Source organism: Phaethon aethereus (genome assembly GCF_964289735.1).
Source record: "Phaethon aethereus genome assembly, chromosome: Z".
NCBI lineage: Eukaryota > Metazoa > Chordata > Aves > Phaethontiformes > Phaethontidae > Phaethon > Phaethon aethereus.
In genome coordinates this window covers 603,689-626,712 of record NC_138577.1, presented here as the reverse complement: position 1 = coordinate 626,712, position 23,024 = coordinate 603,689, and the positions used below count along the sequence as shown (strand labels likewise).

Sequence of the window (23,024 nt, the reverse complement as noted above, 5' to 3'; positions counted from 1 at the left end):
TGTCTGAAGTAACAGCTTGTGAAGAAATGGGTTAACACTCAACACCTGTAGCTTAGAATACTTGCCATGTCAAGATTTAAATCAAAGCATCTCTATTTGATACATGGAAGACACAAGACAGCTTTATAAAAGTAAAGACATATTCATACACTAAACATGTCCTTAATAAAATCAAATTCGAAGAGGTATAGAGCAATGGTATCTTTGCTGAAAAAGTTCCACAAACATCCAAACAAAATTAGACAGACTTAAAACTACAAAAAATAAATCAGTCCCACAATATACTTGAAGAAACTACTTTATCATGTTCTCTCTCACTGCCTAAAACCAAAACCTAAAATAAGGAGATAAGCCTTTATTTGCTTGTTCTGTATAGCTTCTTTTTTATACCGGGTATCAACAGTCAGACTGTTAAAGGCCTGTCTTTGTATCCACATATTAAAACATGTTTAAATGTATATTTCATGAAGAGTTAGAATTAACTAAATAATCCTTAAACTTTTAAATCCAAGTGGTAAAGAAATAAAATGATTTAACACACACACCCCACCCAAAAAATAGAGGCAAACAGTTGTTTGGGTTTTTTTGTTTGGTTTTGGTTTTTTAAAATGATATGTCAGGACACTTAGTGGCAAGCTTTCTGCACAAATCATCCATCTGCAATTCTCATTATGAACAACCATCAAACCTGGGTGTTTTCAATTCCCTCCTCTGGAATCTTAACAAAAGAAGAGGAATATGGCATTTGCCTTCCAGTATTTATGAGAAAGTTAGCTGAAAACATAGACCTAGATAGGGTGTGCAGTCTTCCCTATCTAGCATCTGCTTCACTGCTCCCCAGTCTGTTTTTAATTTTAGCATTAACAGTTTAAAGGAGAACTCATTTGGTTTAACAAAATTCAATAATTTACAATATTGAAGTATATCAAATACTAAAATTTCCCTCATTTACAGAATTGTGTAATTTTCTGTGCATACATACTGCTGTTATGTACGCACAAAAGGAACAGGTCATCAAAAGAACTTTTTGGCTGCTGCTTCTTGTTGACTCCTGAAAGAAAAAGCAGAAGAGACTTCGTTAAGTACTTACAGCATAAAACTAGCTAACTGGTTTAAACAAATATTTCATTTACTTGGGGATTAAAAGATTCCATTCCTTGTCAACAGAGACTTAGGGAAATCAAATATAAGTCACATCACAAAAATAGGATGTAATTTTTTCTATTTACAAAGACATTGGTAACATCACTATAGTTCTAATTTTGCATCAGGCACAGAAGGAAACAAAACATTCTGGACAGAAGCTAGAAACTGTGAAAGAACATATGAACTGATTTTTAAAACACTTTGTATCTGATTGGCCTAAAGATCATCATAGAATAGGAAACACATGCAACTAAGCAGTGAAAGAATTTTCTTGAAATGGGATTTCCTTTTCCCTCTGGCACGGAACACACTTATTTTCTTAGTGGATACAAATACTATGGATCAACCACACACAGATGCTAGAATTACAAGGGCATCAAAAAGAACTGGAGAGGACCAGCTCCTCATTTGTCTTGTAAGCCACCTTTCCAGTTGATGGCAACATGACATATACAGAAATGCACTCTCTCCGCTTTGTAAAGAAGCAGACACACAATAAAAGTTAGTGCTATCAGCAGCATTGGTCTTTATGAATACTAGTTACTCTTCCACAGAGGTAGCAAACAGCATTTGCTCTTCAAAGGGCAATACAGCTATTTTCGTTCCCACTCCTTATCCTGATTAGTATGTGTGAGAAACAGGAGGGAAGGCTACCAAGCAAGTCCTTATGCTCAATAAGTTTTCCTTTCCATCAACGCAAATTTAATTTGAACATTATGACATTACAAGGAGGAGGAAGAGAACAAAGAAAACATCCCAATTGGTTTAGGGAAAAAGAAAAAAAAAAAGTAGTCCATACACTATCAATATCATATGTAGGAGAGGGATGAAGGGATATGTATCATAAAAAAAGTTTACTGAGGAATTTGTAAGACGGGATAAGTAACTTGTAGGTACACAGAGCCAAAAAAAAACCCCCAACCAACAACAACAACAAAAATCACATCAGATTTTGTTAAGATATTAATAAACTTCAGTAAGTCCAGCAGAGGACCACAAGGAGGGTGGTCAAGAGCTGAAGTACATGCCTCAAGAGAAGAGAGGGAGGGAACTGGGCTTGTTTATCATGGACAAAAGAAGCCTTCAAGAGGTCTAACAGCAGCTTTCTAATACCCACAAGATGTTTTTGAGGAGACAGGGACAGTTTCTTTAGAGAGATGCACATTATAAGAAAGTGACATAACAGCCAAATTGAAACAGGGCAGATTCCCACTAGATATATTGTGGGGGTGGGGGGGAATAAAACGAAGTTCACTATGATAATTAAGTATTTCCAATAGGGTCTGTAACAGTGGTAAATTTTCCATTCTTGGAGGTCTTTAAGACCTGACCAGTCTAAAGACTAAGCGACCTGGTCTGAATTCAGTGTCAACGCTGCTTTGAGCAGAAGGTTGAACTAGAGACCTCGCAAGGTCTCTTCAAATCTGAATGATTGCTTCTTTTAAAGAAGATTAACATAATCATACCATCACAATTGCATTTCCAGTCAGAAGTTCTAAAATCATTTGCCCCGTTGTCTTTAAATGTAAACGTACTTACCTATACATAATATAACCAATGAATAACACTGTTTGCACCGCTACAAATATGAAGAAGTGCATTGTAGATAAGCATGATGGAAATGGTGGCAAGTCTGGACACTTCGATTTCTCACTAGATGGCTAAAACCCAAGAAAAACGGTATTTGAGAAAAAAGCAAACAAGACATGCCATCAAAGACTGTTACACGCAAGAAACAAAACAAGATCTTTGCAACATGATCTAAAAATTGGAACACAAGCAGAAAACAAACAGAAATGACACCACTCTGAAAAATCATCATCTTACTCCCCGTCTCACCTTCCTCCTTTCACCTTTATGTTTCTCAAATAAACTGACTGGGGGTTAATTTGAGGATTATAGGGGAAAGAATAAATCTTTGGTAAATTAACCCAGAAATCAAGAACCTTCTATGGGATCATAAGCTAATTCAGCTTAATTGCTACCTAGGCTAGCCTACAGTGCTCCTGAATGTGAACACAGTCATCTTTCACACTTAAGAGACCTTAAGCAGAGCCTGCCTGAGTTTCCCCTGATTAAAGCTCTCCCTTCTGTGCAGAAGCAATAGATAATCTTCTCTGTATAGAGCTGCTAAGTAGGGGGACAAAGACAAAAAAAGCACCCAGAAAACCTAATTGCTTGACCTTGTTTCCACTGAAAATTAGACTAAAAATCATGCTCTTTGTGCAAAACTTCTCATCAAGACACAGATCATGCAGTTAGGTCAAGGCAGCGCAGTTTTAGCGAAGCAGCTTAATGAAGGATTAATTGCTCCGTAAATTGCATGCTGGCTCATCCTAGCTTTTCACTAACAGCCAAATAAAGAAGTATTACAGTCATGCTTTACACTACCAGCACATAAATTACCATATTTCGTTGTACTAAATGCTCAATGTCCCTCTTTACTACATGAAGGTGTTCTTTGATGTCATTGAAGTGCTGAGTTGTTTCATAGACTCCTGCAGCTGAGCCAGGATGTTGAGCTCCGCTGATCAACCTCAGAGTATCAGCCATGGAATTTCTGAAACAAGACAAACAACAAAACATCTTTCACCACAGAACAGCTTTTCTACAAACAGCAGTTATTATGGATACTTTTAGTCCATTAAAATTAGTTTGAAATACACAGTTGCCCCAAAAGGCAGTAAACATTTTTTCTAGCTTCCAAGAATACCTATGAAGAAACAATGCCTTAATCAAAATATGATTTAAAAAAATATTTATTTCTGCAGACAGTTTCAATTTGTAAAGTGCACTATCTCCCAAAGTCACACTGAAAACAAGATCTGGCAAATATGCTATTGCTAGACATCTGCTTTGCCTGACTGATGAAGTCTGAAACAAGTCCTTTATCTGAGGCTCTTGCCAAGGCTTTAGGATAAGCAGAGTTTAATGCAATCTTTGAAGAAAACCAAAAGCTGTTTGAAAAATAAATAAATAAAAGCAGTCATGTAAGAAATAAAAATAAAGAAGAGGCTTTAGGGATAAGAAAAGATTTAGATACATCCTTGTTTCATGATTACCATTTATACGAGAAACTCATTTCCCATATGCATTGTCATAATACTTAATACTGTCCTCATGTGAATTCATTTTGCTTCTACGACAAGTCAAATTAAATCTGTAAAAAGTTGAGGTTCCATAACTAATTTTGTTTGAGGTAAACTAGTCAATGAGAGAAAAATACTTAATCTCTAATCAATATGTTTATATAATTTTCCCCTACTGTGATCTCTCTTTTCAGTTGCAAAGAGGATTATTCTACAGCTAAAATATTTATCATGTGAATGTTAATCTCTTCATTATTAACAGAATAAGCAATCAAAATGTATGTCTTTGGATTTTTTTTTAATTTACTTAAAACTTTACATTTTGTTCCGATGAGAGCTTTCTTTGATGCCTTCAAGGTGCAGTCCTAACTCTTTGTACAGCGGTCAGCAATTTATCATAGTATCATAGAATGGTTTGGGTTGGAAGGGACCTTTAAAGATCATCTGGCCAACCCCCCTGCCATAGGCAGGAACATCTTTCACTAGGTCAGGTTGTCCAAAGCCCTGTTCAGCCTGACCTTAAACACTTTCAATTTTAACTTTCACATAAGAAAAAAACCAAACTAACCCATCTTGAATATTTTTCACTGTGTAAACTGGCAACAACAACATATAATCATATTTTTAAGTGTTATACAAAATTATATTAATGATTTTTAAATGGCTCATATTCATTGTGAAAATGGCAAGTTAAGCATTGAATCTTAAATGTTTACAAATAACCTTCATAAAGATGTTGCCCATCTTTTAGCTTTGCACCAGTTGCTCTCCATGCCATTAAAATTCAAAAAACAGAGAACCAAAAATAAAATGTAAAAAAACAGGAGAAAAGAAAAAATTAGTAAGGTACGTATCTATTCAAAGGCACTATAACAACTCTCCAGAAATAAAAACAGCAAGCATAGTTACGCTGTATTAGTATTACGGCTGCTTTTGCTCCATTGTAAGAACTATGCAGCATGTTTAAACTACTTGAAGCAGCTACATACTAAATCGAAGCCACACACTAAATTAATCTACACAATTATATCAAATTGCAGATACACCATTTTAACAGAGGCATTTAGTAATTACGGCACTTACTAAATGCTGGATTAACTATACTTTTCTTCAAACTGAAGACTAAGATTTTTTTTTAAAAATACCACTTTAACACACAAATCAACTTAACATACTAGACTACCAGTATTCTGCATATTTCCCACAAAACAAAAAAAATTCTTTTCACCTTCAGTAACAAAAAGATCCAAGAATTCACCCTTTCCTGTCATCTCTGTAAAAGCTCAATCCCACTTCCAGCACATCTTAGAAGATCAATCACTTTCACCAGCTACATTTCTGGTTATTCCAGAGAACATACCTCACTCTAGGCTACATGGAGTTAGCCATGGATTTCTGCAAAACTATCAACATTTGCAATATTAAAAATAAGCTTATTGAGGTAAAGTTATCAAAAGGAGTTACCAAAAACTAGCTGTCTGCTTCTGGAAGCCACTGCAAACAAAACGAATCGAATCAGCTCTCACCTTCTCTCATTCTCTATTTCTGGTTTGGAACTTATACACACAAAATGAATGCAAAAAATACCCTCATCTGTCCTAACTTAAATTAGCACATATGTTACCCAGAAACTATTCTATATTTTTGTATTGTCATTGTATAGATTATGTAAAGTAAATTGATTAATATTTACCTGTACTTTGAATTAGTGTTATAATAACCTATTTCAGAAGTAAGTTTTTCACTGGAAACCTACTCGACCACTGCCTAATAAATGCCAATAGTAAGCCTGTCTATCCACATCCATCACATTGTTTATCTTGCCCCACTATTTCAGTGCTAGAACACAAGTGTGACACTCATTTTGTTCCTCTCCCTCCTAATACCACCATCCCTATGTAAGTACAGAAACCTGAACACCCACCTTCCCCCAGACTGATCCACTGTTCGTTAAAAGCAAAATAACTTCCCTAAATAGACCTGGTCTGTGTCAAATTTAATTTACATTTACTTTTGCATGAACAATACCATGCTGATAGTTTCTATTGTATGAACATGCAAGATTCTCCTGTAATCAGATGATTAAGAAATCCACAAATCTTGACAAGAAAATTACTTGGACAGTTAAGTCCTTTTCCTCTGGGATGAACAGCAATGCAACAGCGGGCTGTTCATTTCTATCTATAAATAAAACATTTCTTTAATCTAAGAAAAATATTAAGATAATGTTACGCAAACTCATACCTAATAAGTAGTCACTAAAAGGGCAGACTGCCAATGTTAACAAGAAAATCTAATTTGCTTGCAAGGTATAAAGATTTGTCAAGAATATTAACATAAAAGCTTTCGTGGAAGAACAAGTGCAAAAATGGAAGCACTCCTAATCTTCATTCTACAAAACACTGACCTACTTAGACAAATCACAAGAGCTGCCCTTGAACTAATACAGGAAAATAAACATAACTATAGAAATTATTTTTCTCCTTTTTTTATGCCCAAGGTAAGGAATGTTTTAACTACTACAAATGAAGGGTTAAACCAACTTAAAGCCATTCCTGCTAAAGACAGCCATTCTAAAACATCTTAGAAGCAGTACACAGACATCCCTATCAAACACAGGAATTTTCTCAAATCCATTTTAGCAGTATAGACCCTTCAAGATAAGATTTTTACTTAATTTGTTAATGTAGTTTGAAAAGGTACAGCATACCTCTCAATCAATTTTAAAAAACTGCATCTTAAAAAGCAAAAATTATTAATCACTTGGGAACTTGCAAGTGTCCCTGCAGATACAGAAGTTCCCTGAGGAAATTCACTGGAATATAGTCCTCTGACAAAAGAACAAACCAACCAACCAAAAAACACACCCCATTTTTCTCTAGCCTACAAGAAATGGGGACAAGATTACTAAAATGCTCTACACAATACACTGGCATATGAAAAAACCCCAACACATTTCTGTCTTCACTATGCAATATAAGTGGCAGTAATTTAACATTAGAGTGCCCCCCCCCCCTTTTTTCCCTCCCCCTAAATGCTATATGACAATATGTCTTAACACCTAACAAACCAAGGAATTTTCAGTCACAGTTGGGTTTCCAGTATCTCCATGGATGAAGACTGCAAAACCTTCCTGGGCAACCAACCTACTCCAGTGTTCAACTACACTCACAAGTTCCTTTTCTCATGACTACATAGAATTCCTGTATTTCAGTTTGTGCCCATTGCCTTTCATTCTGTCACTGGGTACCAGTGAGAAGAGTCTGGCTCCGTCTCTATCACCCTCACCACCTCCAAAATCAGGTATTTCTACCCATTGATAAGATAGCCCCCAAGCCTTTTCTCCAGGTTACACAATCCCAGCTCCCTCAGCCTCTCCTTGTACAACAAATGCTCCAACCCTTTAATCTCATGATCCTCCGCTGGAGTCCCCCCAGTGTCTCTCTTGTACTGGGGTGCCCAGGACTAGACACAGGACTCCAGATGTGGTATCACCAGTGCTGAATAGAGGAAGAATAATCTCCCTCAACCCTCTGGCAATGCTCTGCATAACACAGCCTAGCATGTTGCTGGTGGTCTTTCCTATAAGGGTGCATTGCTGTCCAACGTCCAACTTCTTGCCCACCAGGATTCTCAAGATCTTTTCTGCAAAACTGCCTTCCAGCTGATGAGTCCCCAGGCTGTACCGGTGGGTGGAGTTACTCTTCCACATGTGCAGGACTATGGAAACTGTACTTTTTGTCCTCTTATTTTTCAAAGTGCAGGCCAAGAGAGGATATTCAATATTTTCCAGATCTGGCTCTTGTTTCAACTGCTATCAAGAAACAAGGCTCTCTCAAGGCCTAGCCCTGCTCCTACTGAAAAAAAAGGTTAATCTACAATGGAAATGAGGGGGAAGGGGAAAAAAAAAAAAAAAAAAAAAAAAAAAAGAGGCCTCTCCAAGGCTTGTACACACTGGAATTCTGCAAGACTTGACATAAAACTGTAAATACTTTTTGTGATATACAAATCAGTAACACTAGCAGACCACTACGGAGCAATAATCAACATATGAGCTTTAGGCAGTAATAGCAAAATTAGGGAAAAAATGCAAAGACAAAATGTATGTCTATATTGAAGAAATAAGTGAACTACTATAAAAAAAAAATTAGAATAGTAAGCAATAAATGTCAACAACTCTTACTGCATGGACAGACATTTTCATTTGTACAGAACTACTTCTCCTAATTACGTACATGCCTTTACAGGTTGTTTACACTTAACAAAACCTCAAGTGTATCTCATATAATATTATCTAAAATATTAACGGATTTTATTCATAATATTATATAATAATAAACTCATATGATCATCATACCAGGCGTAGACTGAGTATATCAACAAGATACTCCAATACACTTTTTTTTTTTAGGTTTACTAGCTATAAATCGAAGGAATTTATGCTCACGTTGTTATCAATACTCTAAAATCAGAGCAACAGATTTCCATGAGGTAGCAGGTTATCACATTAGCAGAAATCGACTGTTTTCAGAAGGACTGGACTTACCTGTTGAAGTGGAATCTCTCATGGTAAAAAAGAGGTAAATTAGGGGGCTTAGCCACCCCAGGGACATGAACTTACTTTATTATAGAAATTAAATGCATGCAGAGGGTCATCACTAAGGAACTGACACAGAGAAATTTCAAGTTTGTCAATATTCTCCTACTGAAATAATAAATAAGATTCAAAAGGTGGAAGATAATACAAAATTCAAAACACAGCCTTAATATTTAGAAAGCATTTACCTTATTTCATTTACTTGCCTAATGACCTCTTCTTGAGTTTTCACAACTGTCTCAATCTCTTGCTGGGAAACCTGGCAGGGGAGGGTGGGGGTGGGGGAGAAAAAGGTCAACATATCTTGGAAAAAGCAAATTGATCATGCTTCTGAAATTTGGCTGAGCTACCAATCACGGTGTTTTGGTTTTTTTTTTTACCTGTCCTTGTTGACCAGGAAAACCAGCTCCTCTTTTAGCAACCTCATCTGTGACTGCAGAGACGTATCTCCTCTGCTCATCCAGAATCATGTCCAATTGCCTATTAAGCTGTTTGATTTCAAGATGAATTCGATTCTGCCCCTCAAAGATTTGCCTCAGTTCACGATCACTTACAGTTTCAAAAAGATCATCCGCTGATAAGAAAAAAGCACATGTAGTTCTTACATATATGCATTCCTCATGAGCTGCACTGTATAATTTTTCTTGCACCCTTAAAGCTTCCACACAGATACACTTTTTTCCCATAATTTGATTGTTTGCTGTTTATTTGTCACCATTGCCATGGCGAAGGATACCCAAATGGGATCCGAGCAACTGACCGGATAACCACACATTCAAACCCAGATTCCATCTTAGAGTTCCTATTTCAATACTTGCGTAATGTACAACATAAAATGGAAACAAGACATCGTTGTCATTATTAGGAGGCAGCTATCTTTGCATAAGCTATCATTATATTACCAGCTATGCTTCAGAAGAGATTTGCAGGTATTAAGTAACAGCTACTTTTTAGAAAAAGCAAGCTTTAAAAAGTAGCTTGAAATAGAGAAGTGACTGCACATTTTGAGTGAGTTCCTTTACAGCTTCAACACCATCAGAAAGAATAAAGTCCAAAAGACTCTGTGGCAAAAAGGTTATTATTTCTTATCAATGGAAGGTTGGGCAATATTTCAAAAACACAGATGAAGATAAAATGATGAACGACCTTTAGAACAGTTATAACTTGTCACTGTGCAAAAAAAGATGACCATCTGAAATTTCAGGTCTAGATGCCTAAAGTACATTCCTGATATGTGTGCGTTCAAATACAGCTAATTAAATCCACAAAAGAAAGAAATAGACTGGCTTCCATCATATTTTCAAACAAACAGATTCTTTTTTCCCAGCTCTAAAAAAATTAAAAAAACAACCCAAGCAAACAAACAAAATCCCCACCGTGTTCCATAGCAGAACAATCAAAGTCAAAGCACTTTGGCTAAACAATCAAAAAAGTGGGCAAGAATCATTACTGTAATTTTCCTTAAATTAAACATCATTTGAAATCAGTGGAAAAACACTGCTCAGTCTCAAATATCTTTAAATCAATACTTGCTGAGAGCTGCAGATGCGTGGTATCAATAGTGGAAAAGGCAATTCTGCCTTACCCAGCCAAACTATCAATAGCTTAAAACATAAAATAAAGTCCAGAGTTTTTAAGAAACAAATTTCCATCTTGATGTTATTAGCCAACCCAAATACCAAAACTGAATGCCAACTAATGTTGTGGTGCAATACGCGTCCAGTATTAGGCAAGCATTAAAAAGCCCTTCCAAGTAAGCACATATTCCAGCATATCCACTAGCCCATCTTTAATAACCATACATAAAACAAGACCAAAAAAAAATTTGTTATGAATGTGCAGAAACAGACCAAAAAGATGACCGTTTAAATACATTTTCAAATAACCAAACAGGCCATGCTTCCTTAATCATCACTTTACAGACAGATGCATGACCTTCTCCCTCTTTACTCTTCTGTACAGATTCTCATCATTCCCACCATGTTTCCATTCGTTTGTTTTGCTCTCAATCCAGGCATGACAAAAATGACTTTGTATTTCAGAAAACACTTTACAAACAAAAGATCAACGATTCTTAAATAAAGTAAATAACATCAGTAGGAGCTTAGTAAGATCAGTCAGAGTATCAGGCCCTTCTTCTGCTATCCTGGAAAGCAAATGTTTTCCTTGACAACTGAAAAATGGCTCAAATAACTTGCCTGGCTGTCCTTGGACATCAGGATGTTCCTTTTGAAATTCTTCTTTCTTTTTATCCAATTCTTGTTGAAAGTGTTCAAACTCTTCTTGATACTTCTCTTTATCTTTTTGAGGAATTTCTGCATCTGGTGTTGGCTTGAAAACATTGGGGGGGGGGGCAGAAGGGGAGAGAGATTTTTTTTTCATGTCCTTCACCACTCCTATATAACTTATTCTCCAGGAAGGCTGTTCAGATTTCAGATTTGAAGACATAACACAATTAGTGAGGCACATGAATATATTAAGTTGAAGTGAGAAACCAGATATTCCTATAGAGACCCACAGCTTTTCCCTGATACATGCATACTTTCTGCAATTAATAAGAAATCAAGTTTTACAAGGATAGATGCTGTTTAGCAGTACAGAAGTGTTCTAGAGGTATGGGAAGTTGAAAGCAAGAACAAATTATTTTTCCACTTTCCAAACAAAGTGTACTTTTTAGTTTGTTTTCTCTCTGCATGTTTTGATTTAAAATCAGGATTTTTGTTAATTCAGTGTTGCTTCAAGAATTCTGGCCTTGAAAATGTTAATTAAACATTACAGTATCAGTTTCATTTTTCTACAACAGATGACAGCACAGCTACATGCCAAAATCCTGAAACAGTGATGCCAAGCATGACTTCAGAGGAAATACCATAATGTGGTGCTACATATAAAACATATACAATAACATATTTTACTAATTATGCATAAAGATGCTTACTACTTCTTTCCCAGGCTCACTCAACTGGAAGGTCAGAAAAGATAGGACGTCATGATCATCTGTATTCAACAAACAAAACAAAGAAAACTCTGTTAATTGTTACTGCTACATGTTACAAATCCTGATACTTCCCAAGTCAACCTTGCACTTGTAAAGGATCCTCAGGTAAAAGCATCCTCCCAAAGTCCTCCCAAGAGTTTATGCAGTGGGGAATGAGACTGCACAATGTCTTTGTTGGGACAAATTGAAGGTAGTTATGCTCTAGCCAGGAAAAGGCCTATATCAGTAATTTGGGAATAAGAGAGGATTCATTACATCATCATGGTCAAAAATTGATATAATGCATCAACACTAGCACTAAAAAAACCCCTCTCCTGTAAGCCCTGCAAGTCCCCACGCCATTTGTCACAATTTTTAACATTTGCTACCTGCAAGTCCCCCTGTTGCTGCAGATATTCCAAAATATCCTTGTGATGGCAACACCATATCTTCCACTTTCGCACAAAATTCATAGTCGTCTTTATCCGGAGTAAAGCCATTGTTAATTAATACCTAAAAGGATAAACACAATTCTTCGCACATAAATCTATGTGTTATTTGCTTTCTCAGTTTACAGTAATGGTCACAAATAAAACTTACCAGGTAATTCAGCAGCTGATACTAGAAACCAAAACCTGTTTCTTTTCTGAAAGATACTTTTTACAAAGAAAGTGCATAAGCTTTCTATTTTAAAAAGGAAAAAAAAAAGGCCTGATTCAAAGTTCAGCATGAACAAAATTCAACATTTTCTATTATCACCTAAAAGGATATACCACACAGAATTCAGACACATATAAAAAAAGTATTAATTTCAGTTATAAGAAGCAGCAAGACAAATTAGTGTCTGGAAAAGAACACGTTGGGGAAAGGGACAACATCAGGAGAGGCATGACATGGCATGGCATGGCATGGCCTGGCCTGAGGTTACTAATGGGAGCATTTACACTGTTCCAGGGAACACTGAGGGTTTAGGAGTACATCTGGAATGTCTGTACACCAACACACACATTACAAGAAACAAACAGGACAAACTGGAAGCATTGGTCTGTCCCCAGAGCTAAAATATCATTGGTATTAGTGAGACTTGGTGAAATGAGTGCCACAACTGAGTGCTGGGATGGAGGGCTACTGGCTGTTCAAGATGGATACGCAGGGCAGGCGAGGTAGTATGTTATATACACACTGTATGTAACGGAGAGGTTTGACTGTACAGCCCTTACAGTTAGAGATGATGTGGTTGAGAGCTTCTGGGTGAGGATTAGGGGGATAGAAAATAAAGCAGATATCATGGGCATCCACTGTTGATCACCCAGCCAGGATGATAGCACTGATGAGTTATTCTATAGGCAATTAGAAGAAATCTCGAGGTCAGCAGTCCTTGTCTTTCAACTTCCCAGACATCAACTGGGAATACCACACTGCTGTGACAAGCAAGTCTGAGAAGTTCCTGAAGATGTAGATAATTTCTCGTCACAAGTACTCAGTAAGCCAACTAGGAAAGATGCCCTCCTAAACTTGCTTGTGAATACAGGAGGACTTGTGGGAAGTATGATAGCAGGTGGCTGTCTTGGCCACAGTCATCATGAAATGGTAGATTTTAAAATTTGTGGTGTAATGAGAAAAAAAGTTCAGCAGAGTTGCTATGCTGGATTTCAAGAGAGCAAACTTTAACCTAGCCAGGGGACTAGTTAGCAATGTCCCCATAGAAACTGCTTTTGACAGCTTGGAGGGTCCATAACTGTTGGTCATTTTTTAAGTTTTGTTTTGTTTTGTTTTTTTTAAGAACCTTGCACAGGAGCAGGCAATAACATTTTGTCAAAAGCCAAGCAAGTGGGGCAGACAACCAGCTTGTCTCAACAGGGAAACCTCTTGGAACTCAAGAGGAAAACAAAACTGTATGATCTCTGGAAGCAAGGTCAGGCTTCACAGGAAGATTACAGAGCCGTGATTCATGTATGCAAGAAGACACAAAGGGCCAAAGCTCAACAAGGATTGAAACCAGACAGTGTTGTGTCAGACAACAAGAAAGGCTTTTTGAAGTATGTTAATAGCAAGAGGAGGTCCAACGAAAACATTGGACCAATACTTGTTGAACATAGTCACCTGACAAATAGAGATAAAGAAGATGGAAGCATTCAACCTTTTTTTTTTGCCTTAGTCTGCACTAATACTGATAGACCTTGGGCTGCCCAGTCCTCTGAACTGAGGGACCATGGTTGAGGGAGCAGTGACTTTCCATCTGTGGACACTGAAATTGTAAGGGACCAGTTGTATCAGCTGAATGTTCCTAAGTCCATGGATGGGATTCATCCCAGTATAAACTGGGACAGGAGTGGCTGGAGAGCAGCCCTGCAAAAAGGGATTCAGTGGTGCTGGCTTACGGTAGGCTCGATATGAGTCAGCAGTGGGCCCTGGCAGCCAAGAGGGCAAACTGCATCCTGGGGTGCATTACACAGAGTATCACCAGCTGCTCAAGAGAAGTGATTATCCCACTGTATTTAGCATTGGTGCAGCCTCACCTTGAGTACTGTGTGCAGTTCCGGGCACAATTGTAAAAAGGATGTTAAGGTACTTGAACGTGTACTTGAATGCAGAGAAGGGCACAAAGCTGGTGACAGGACTGGAAGGTATGTCCTGTGAGGAGCAACTGAGGACTCTGGGTTTGTCTAGTTTGGAGAAAAGGAGTCTGAGGTGTGACCTCATGGCTCTCTACAGCTCCCTGAGGAGGGTACATGGAGCAGGAGGTGCTGAGCTCTTCTCCCCAGGATCCAGTGATAGGACGCATGGAAATGGTTCAAAGCCGTGCCAGAGGAAGTTTGGAGTGGATGTTAGGAATCGTTTCTTTACTGAGAGGGTGGTCAAACCCTGCAACAGGCTTCCTTGAGAGGTGGTCGATGACTCAAGCCTGTCATTGTTTAAGAGGTATTTGGACAATGCCCTTAATAATATGTTTTAACTTTTGGTCAGCAGCCCTGAAGTGGTCAGGCAGCTGGACTAGATGATCATTGTAGGTCCCTTCCAAATGGAACTATTCTACTCTATTCTAAAACCAATCATGGTGTAATAATATCAACTCTGGTTCAAGAAATCCCTGACCCAGAGATCATTAAAGGCCAGTCTAGCAAATGTATACATCCCAATAAGGTTCTGGGCAAGACAAATTTTTGGTCTGATCTAGAAGAGTCATCCCTTACTGTCGTTCTGTTGATTCTAAGCTTAGAGATTCTCTCTTCCTCCACAGATGCATTTGCAGGACTGCTAGGGTTAGCAGCAATGTTTGGGCCAGAGGAGTTCCTAGATAAGGCATCAGGGACCAGGCGTGTTCAAAAAGAGAGCAGCCTTGGAGTCTGAAATTTAATTTTCATTCAAGAGTAACAGATCGCTTTTACAATTACAACACAGTACAAAGTCCACCCTCTTTTAGGTGCATTCACGTTTACTTTTAGAGAAACTTTTACTACAAAATGACAGCTATGTGTTTTATGGCTAATAGCTATGAATAGCACCTTTTCAGAAGAAATCAGAAGCCAAGAAACATATACTTCACAGCTGTTGCAACCCAGCACCACATCAGTATTTTTCTCTCCTTGTCTAGAAGGAATTCACAATCATCTGCATAGTATTGAAGAAGTCTTGAAGACTCCCTTATACCAGTGGTGTTCTATCTTCCTTAATCTTCAAAGTCCTACTATTTCTTGGAAGTGGGCAGCCCCAAGTAGCAAATTTAAATCTACTGTCAGAGTGAGCTTCGGTTTTTTAGACACATTTCAAGAACCTCTTACACTCAGCTACAAAACCCTCTGCAGCTCTCAGATCAGCTTGAGAAATAAAGTTCAAGTTAAGGAGCTGCCCAACCACTTGGAAGCTGAGGAACAGATACTGGCTTTGGGACACCTCTACAGACAAGTCAATAGCAAGAGAAGGGTCTGAGCACATATGAGTACGTTAGCACGACTGGCTCCTAAGTAACATCAGAAAAAATAGCAATACCTGCTGATTCAGCTCAGAAAACTACAAAGGCACTAATGTAGCTAAAAGAACTGGTCTAGCAATTGACCATACTGCACCTCCTTCCATCTTCTGCTACTGAGCTCAACATTTTCAAGAATACTGGAATTAATATATGGTGTCTTTGGGTTTTCAAATAGTTGCAGCAATCTCACACTTAAAAAGCTGAGAAAAATGAATAATTATGTTATTTCAGAATACTTACAGTCAATGCTTTTTGGTAGTACGTTATCTTCACTCGAACAGGATAGGGCTTGTTACGAAAGTCCCTCTGACAGGATGCCAATGCCTGCGTGGAACCATCACTATGCAAGAAGACAACTTGCATAAAACTATATCTTATGATTTATCAGCTAAGACAAAAAGGCATCAATGTATCACTACACAACATGATGATAGTTTTTCAAGATGCACGTTTTTCAAATGCTGTCCTGCCACAGCACTGAGCTTTTCTGAAGTCTGGGATCAACAGTACTAGATGCTTTACACAGGACACAATATAGACAGAATGCAGTAATGGGGAAATCTGTTTGCTTCTAAGATATATTCCTACACCTGTGAACTGAGATGGAAATAAGCTACAGTCTGGACTGTACCAACTAAGCTAGATACCTCTCTTCTCAGAGAATCCAAAAAGATGTTAATTGTGCTGTTGACAAACAATCAGAAATCAAAAATAAAGCAATTGGTTTTAGCAACAGGCAATTAGCTTTCCGTTAGTAACTTTTGTCAGTTATTAGCTGTGTGTGGAAGATACCCATAAGCAACAAAGAGGTAAAAAGTCTGTACCTCCATTTATCTGAGTTCACCCATCCCAAAGGACATATGCAATTTAAATATCCATCAGTTGCCAATTTCTGTGCTGTTACTGCCAAGACAGTATTTTAACAAATAGAAAATCTCAAATGTACAGGAAACAACAAAGTTTCATACAAAAGAAACCTTTATAACGTTTCTCAAAGAGTTTCATGCAACATTTCATCATTCAGAAGCAAACATTCGTCATTAACACTGAAAATAAACTTACTTCTGATGGTCATATTGAAGTTTTCCATTGTTGCCTACAACAATGACTCCAGGATTGTTCTTCTAGAAAAAGAAATAGCAAACAAATGGAATAGTTTAATTCAAAGTGAAACATAAATAACATCACTGATAGCCTTTCTGCAATAAAGCATGTTGAGTCACTACACTACAGATATACCGCAAATGTTTTTATTCTTTCTGACTCAAGACTTCAAGAATGCAAGAAATAATGTCCTTTTCAATTCACAGCAGTGGGGTAGGGTGGTCCTTTGTCTTAAAAAAACCCACTATAACCAAACTATCTGTTTCTTTTCCTTCATCACATAGATTGTGACAACAACAGAATAGTACACCAATATACAGAAATACTCCAGTATTTCTACTTCTTAGCAATGGAGTTATGTGAAGCAGTTCAGCTAACTAAAGTATTACCTCCTCAGTACCACTGGAAAACAGTAAGAAGGTGACATTAAAGTATATTTCAGTTTAACAACAGTTACATTGAATTAGTTCAGAGCACACTTGCATATATTCTGCACAAAGTATGTACAAACAGTTCAATTTCAAAGCATTCATAAATGCAACTCAAGTCTAATCTACCTTAGAGCTTAGTAGACAGCTACTAATAAAAGTATACAATGCTGATAGTGAATGGGTGGTCCAGTTTCTGCTGGGGATCATGTCTGGATGCAAGCACATATAAGAACTTGAAAGACAGCAGAGAATCCAAAGTGGGGAATAACTTCTCCTTTTTTTGCGCCCAAAGGAAAGGAGGCAAAAAAAGACAGATGTGCTGTAAACTCTTGTGACATTTAGTGTGGTTCCTACAACTTCAGGTGTTCAGAGCTATGAAATCGTATTTCTCTTTTTAAAAAGTTCTTGTCACTACTTCTACAGAGAAAAATTCAACTCTAGTGTAACCTACAACCTTAGAAGGAACAGAAAAAAGGCTTTGCAGTTTTTAAATCCGCATCAAAAGCAGGGTGCTTTGAGTTGGCAGTACTAGATGACATCTGCTTCTGGATGCTAGCATATTAGGCTGAGGACCAGCTACAGCACCAAACACCTTCCACCGAACGCACTGAAACAGCAACAAGAAGAATTTCTCCGTACTAGGACTGAACAAAGTAACAGCTTATGATTAAAAGAGTCTTACAAACTCCAGTATTTAAGACACTTCAGACCAATACAGGCATGACAAAGACTTTTGTTTTGACTAGGAGTGACACATTACCACTTTCTGAAAAAAGGGTTTCAGACAACACTGACTAAACTTGTCATCATCAGCGTCTCAGTGCTACCAAGGTTCTGGCAAACAGAGTTGTCCACATGCCATTTTTGGTAGATGGCATCTTCAGCCAGCTAAACTGGCCATATGCCAGTGTCCATATTCATGCCAGAAGTCAGGGGGTAAAAAAAAAAAAAAGGATTTAAAAATTCTTGATAAGTTGAACAATACTCTATGTCTTGTCTTTGACCATGAGAAGCATTAATGCCATCTTCAGTCTTTCAACTTTGCTGTATATCAAAAGCCATCTGTAGTAAAAAAAAAAGCTTGTACACCTACAAAAATATATCTAAAACATCTAAGAGCAAACAAAGTAGTACAGGAAAAGAAAAAAAGGAAAGCAGACCTACTAAGTATTGTTAAAGTTTCCCAGGATCGTTCTGGATTGGAAAACTGGAAATTCAAAACAGCAACTGTCACACCCACCTGCTACAGGATTTTTTGCTGCTGAATTACTCAAAGCAGATTTGTTCCAAGAAAAAAAGAGTATCTCTGAAGACAGACATAGAAATTTGTGTTTCCACAGTGTCATATTTTGGTACAATATGCCCCTTCCTAGGCAAACATCTTCAGATATATCAACATTTCAAATTGTGCATGGAGATTCCAAATTCCAGCTTGTACACATGTACATGGTATTCCCCCCCCCAACCTAACACATGAACCATCGTTCAGTGGAGATTCATTATGTATTATGTTTCAACTTTCAAGCTAAAAAAAAAAAAAGTGTGAAAAAGTCTAGTAAAAATTCTGTAAGGGAAACTTGACAACTGTAATTTATCCCTTCGAAGTGAAGGGAGTAGAGTAGGAAAATAACATCCTTATTTTTTTTTCCCACAAAGTTATATGTACAAAACAGGCAAGAAATTAATTTATAATCTTTGCTAGAAGAGTTTGCTTCCGACTAACCTTTCCATCATTGTCAAAGGAATCAAAGAAAATTCCAACACCATCCCATTTATCAGCTGCCCCAAAAACAGGACCTTCCAAGCCTTGCTCTTCTGTAAACCAGATTGCCTATTATAGAAAGCAAGTAAGAGTCGTAAGTCAACATTCACTTTTTAAAGCATGTCTATTCTTTTTCAGTTAGATCAAATTCTTAATACCAATCCATCAGCTCCAATGCGGCCTCTTCCTGTAACTCGAAAGGTCACTTCAACTTCCCAATATTCAAATATTGACTTGTTTTTTGTCCACACTGATCCTCTTTGGCTTTTCAAAGATGTTGTTATACGAATCTGATCTGCGCTTGGTATGGCATCTAGAAAGGAAAAGAACCAACACTGAATATATGAAAGTATTCCTGAAAGTGTTCCAAGTGCTTAACTAGCCAATTAAAAAAAATCTTCTAAACTCACAAGATTTTCTGGTCTCCCCCCCAGCTAGTGAACTGTTTTCAAAATAACTTTTTAGTGGAGTACTCTACCACTTGAGAGAGGAAAATAAAAACCAAACCCCAACACCTTTACTTTCAACAACTTGATTACTACTGCTTTATGGAAGACTTAATCACCTTCCATTTGGGACCACACATACAACTTCAAAATAGAGCATCGGTCTTGCTGTTAAGATATGTATTAAGTTAATAATAATTAAAAAAAAAATCAGGTTTATCTTTCTGCTGTATCCCATGTGACTTTTCACAAATAACAGATTTCTGTTCTGCTTTTTAAAAACAGGTGTTCCAATTTTCTGTTTATTAGTTTAAAAGAATAATAGGCATACATTTAGAGAGAGATTAATTCACATGTATGTGACATTATATATAATAATTATATTATTATTAATTCTGTAATGTCAAATAATAAACAACTTTTATATTTGTTATTATCTGCTTAAAAAAGCAGGAAGAAAGCTCATCTACAGACAGTTTCCTTCATGTCAATTGTAGCATAATGTCAAATAAGAGCCAAAAATTAACACTCAGGAATTAACCAATATGGACTAAATTAAAGTCTGACAAAAAATAAAAACAGAGCAGAAATTACTGCTAAGGAAGACCCTTATGTACACTAGATATCAATACATTTTACAAGGGGGGGCAGGGACAGTTATGGAACTAGATGCCTTTTTGAGCACAATCAAATCCTTAACGCATACTGCAGAGGATACATAAATTGCATAAACTACGTTCAAATAAAGTCGTATTTGCCAAGGCACAATTTCCATTTCAAGCTTTTATATTAGGAAATTGAGTAGGATTTCCAGCCATACAGAAGCATCCGCGGCTGCTCCCAGCTACACCAGACGGGCGCGAGGCCGACTTTCATTCTGACCAACAGTGACACATCATCACTTCACAGAGCAGTTTCATACGGTCTTGAGTCAACTCCTCGCGGCAGTGGAGCTACCACATCACCAGAAAGGTCACAGGTAGCTTCGAACCGCTTGTCAGCGAAACCGGAGGGGATTCGCGGGCGTGTTACCGCTACCGCAGAACCTCCGGTCCCTTTGGAGCCACCGGGAAAGCCGCAGGACAGGGCCCAGCGGGCGCGCGGCGCTTCCCCGAAGGAGACAGAAGGCGCGGGGAGACCAGGGGCGAGTCCGGCTCTTCGCCCTTTCGGCAGCCGCAGGCCACAAGAGCCCCCGCCGCTTCCACCCGATGCCAAGGCTGACCGGCCTCGCCGGCCCCGGCCATGTTCGCCGTGCACCGCAGCTCCCCGGCCGTGGCCACGGCCTGTGGCGGCTCCTTCCCGCACCTTTTCCTCAAGCAGCGCGCATTACGTACTCCCCCGCCGGGCCAGCCACAGCTGCCTGCGCGTCAGGCACATGGCGCGGCCCGGCCAACCCCGCTCGCACTCCGCCGCTGCCCCCCGCCCAGCACTTACTGCCCGTATGCACCCAGAACGGCACCGTCCCGTCCGCCTGCACCAGGTGCGGCCCCTTGAAGCTGTACTTGTACTCAAAGCGGCGGTGCGGCAGAGCTGCCGTCGAACCTGCCGCCGCCTGCCCAAGGGAGAACGGCAGGCAGCCGAAGGCGAGCAAGGCACCGGTGAGGAGGGCCGCTACCAGGCCACCCCGCTGCGCGCGCGCCGCCATCTTGGACCGCGCTGCGGGACGCCGGGCACAGCCAACAGGGCGCCGCCCGATTGGCCGAGCGCGGGGGCCGGGCAAAGGGCAAGGCGGGGCGGCCCCGGGGCGGGGCGGCCCCGCGAGGCCGGCAGCTGGCCTCGCCCCCAGCCCACCGCCCCAGGGGGCGCCAGCACCTCCCGCCGCGCCGCCGCGCCGCCGCGGCCGGCGGGTGGGGCCCGGGAGACGGGGTGGTCCGTGGCACTTCTGAGGGGCGGTGGGAGGGCGCCGCTTCTGGGTGGGGTGGGCGGGGCGGGGCCCGGCTCTTACGCTGTCAGTCCGGGCGGGCCGGCGCTGCAGCGGTCCCGCGGGGTGAGTCTTCCGTGGGAACGGAGCGGGCTCGGAGAGCCCGAGACTCGGCGTTTGGGCCGCTAGCGGTTCCGAACAGCCCCGGGTGCGTGTGAGCCGCAGGGCAAGCGGCGCTGTCGAGGCTGTTCCCCGTCCCCTCAAGGGCGCCCGCGGGGCTCCGGAGGGCCGCAGCGGTGGGAGCGGCTGTCGGAGCGCTGCGGTCCGGCGGCATTCTCCTCCGCTGGCAGCTGGGCCTTAGCGGGCCTTCGGCGGTCGTGCGTTCTGTTGTACTGCACGGCTGCGTGCGATTAACAGTCTGCAGTGTTTGAAGGGTAAATAATCTCTTCGTTTCCCTCAATATTGCTTCCTTAGCAAAGACCCCACTTACATAGGCTCTATCTGTTCATTTTTAGAGTAGTCGGAAATCCTGCAGCAAAAAGGATAGCGTTTCTCACAACGTAAGGGACCAGCCTTCTTCCATGAGGTGAGCAAAGCAAAGCTGTGGTGGCAGTCATGCCCTCGATTATGCGAGCTGACAGTGGTGAAAGTTGGTTAGTGGTCCGGACACCGCTTCAGAGAGGGTCAGATGTATAAGGGTGAGAAATGCGGATGTTTGTTTGTCGGTGTGCAGCAGCACAGAGTAGGGGCAGGCGTCAGCTTTGTTTCCCTGGAGCAGCAGTCCACCTGACTCTGTTGCCCCTGTTAAATCGATAACTGAACCAATGGTTAGAACATCTTTTTCATTTTTACATACCATCTATCGCTCTGTCTTACAGCCTTATTCCAACAGAAAATGATTATCAGGGGTGGGTTTTTCAGTTTCTTTCCACCCTTGTGTTTTGTTCTACCTTTTTTGTATCCATTTGTTTCTGACATCCCTTCTTTTCCTCTTACCTAATCTGCGAGTATGAGCAATTTAAGAGTCAGTAAGTAGGTTCAGAGCCTGCTAAAGAAGAGGATGATCTTGGAGTCATTCAGGAGGGATTAAGTTCTTTTTTTAAATGGCACACATGTACTACAGCATGAATGGAAGTAAAACCTTACAAATTCACCGGGAAAGGTACATTCTCTTTCTCAGTTACACAAAGGCTTAAGTAAATATATCGATCAGATGAGCCATGCAAGCAAAATATTTCTGAGATAAATTTTAAAAGAACTTACGTAAATATCTTGAGTGTTGGTAAGGTACTACTTGTTAACATAGAGAAAGAAATACTTGATGTTTTGTTTTGTCTAGTGTCTTCCATCCAACTACATTCTAAAATATCTCTAAATAATTTAAATATATATTTAGGGTTTTTTATAGTATATCTGTGGGAGATGTTAAGAGAATTGGGAGTCTCTTCTTGGCAGCTAACTAGACACAGAAAACTCAGCTGTTTTTCTGTTTTTTAAAGATCTAGAAAGTAATTTTTCAGGTAAAATTCTAGAACACTGGAGCAATACAGTATGCTGCAATTACTTCAGGAGAATAAAATGGTGTAAGCATCAGAGATCCAGACAGAACAGCATGAAGCCCTATCCTGTCTACTTCAT

General features: G+C 39.6%; 1 protein-coding gene across 1 annotated transcript; it reads right to left on the bottom strand.

Annotated features, from left to right (window-relative positions):
• Positions 1-1,014: 1,014 nt before the first annotated feature.
• On the bottom strand, positions 1,015-21,170 carry LMAN1 (lectin, mannose binding 1; the record flags this gene model as incomplete). The annotated part of the gene is made up of 13 exons (XM_082013619.1): positions 1,015-1,051; positions 2,686-2,807; positions 3,553-3,706; positions 9,021-9,091; positions 9,213-9,406; positions 11,031-11,163; positions 11,771-11,829; positions 12,199-12,322; positions 16,023-16,122; positions 16,845-16,906; positions 19,041-19,148; positions 19,238-19,392; positions 20,960-21,170. The coding sequence occupies 13 exons, from the start codon at positions 21,168-21,170 to the stop codon at positions 1,015-1,017; spliced, it is 1,530 nt and encodes a 509-aa protein (XP_081869745.1).
• Between the last annotated feature and the right edge of the window lie 1,854 nt (positions 21,171-23,024).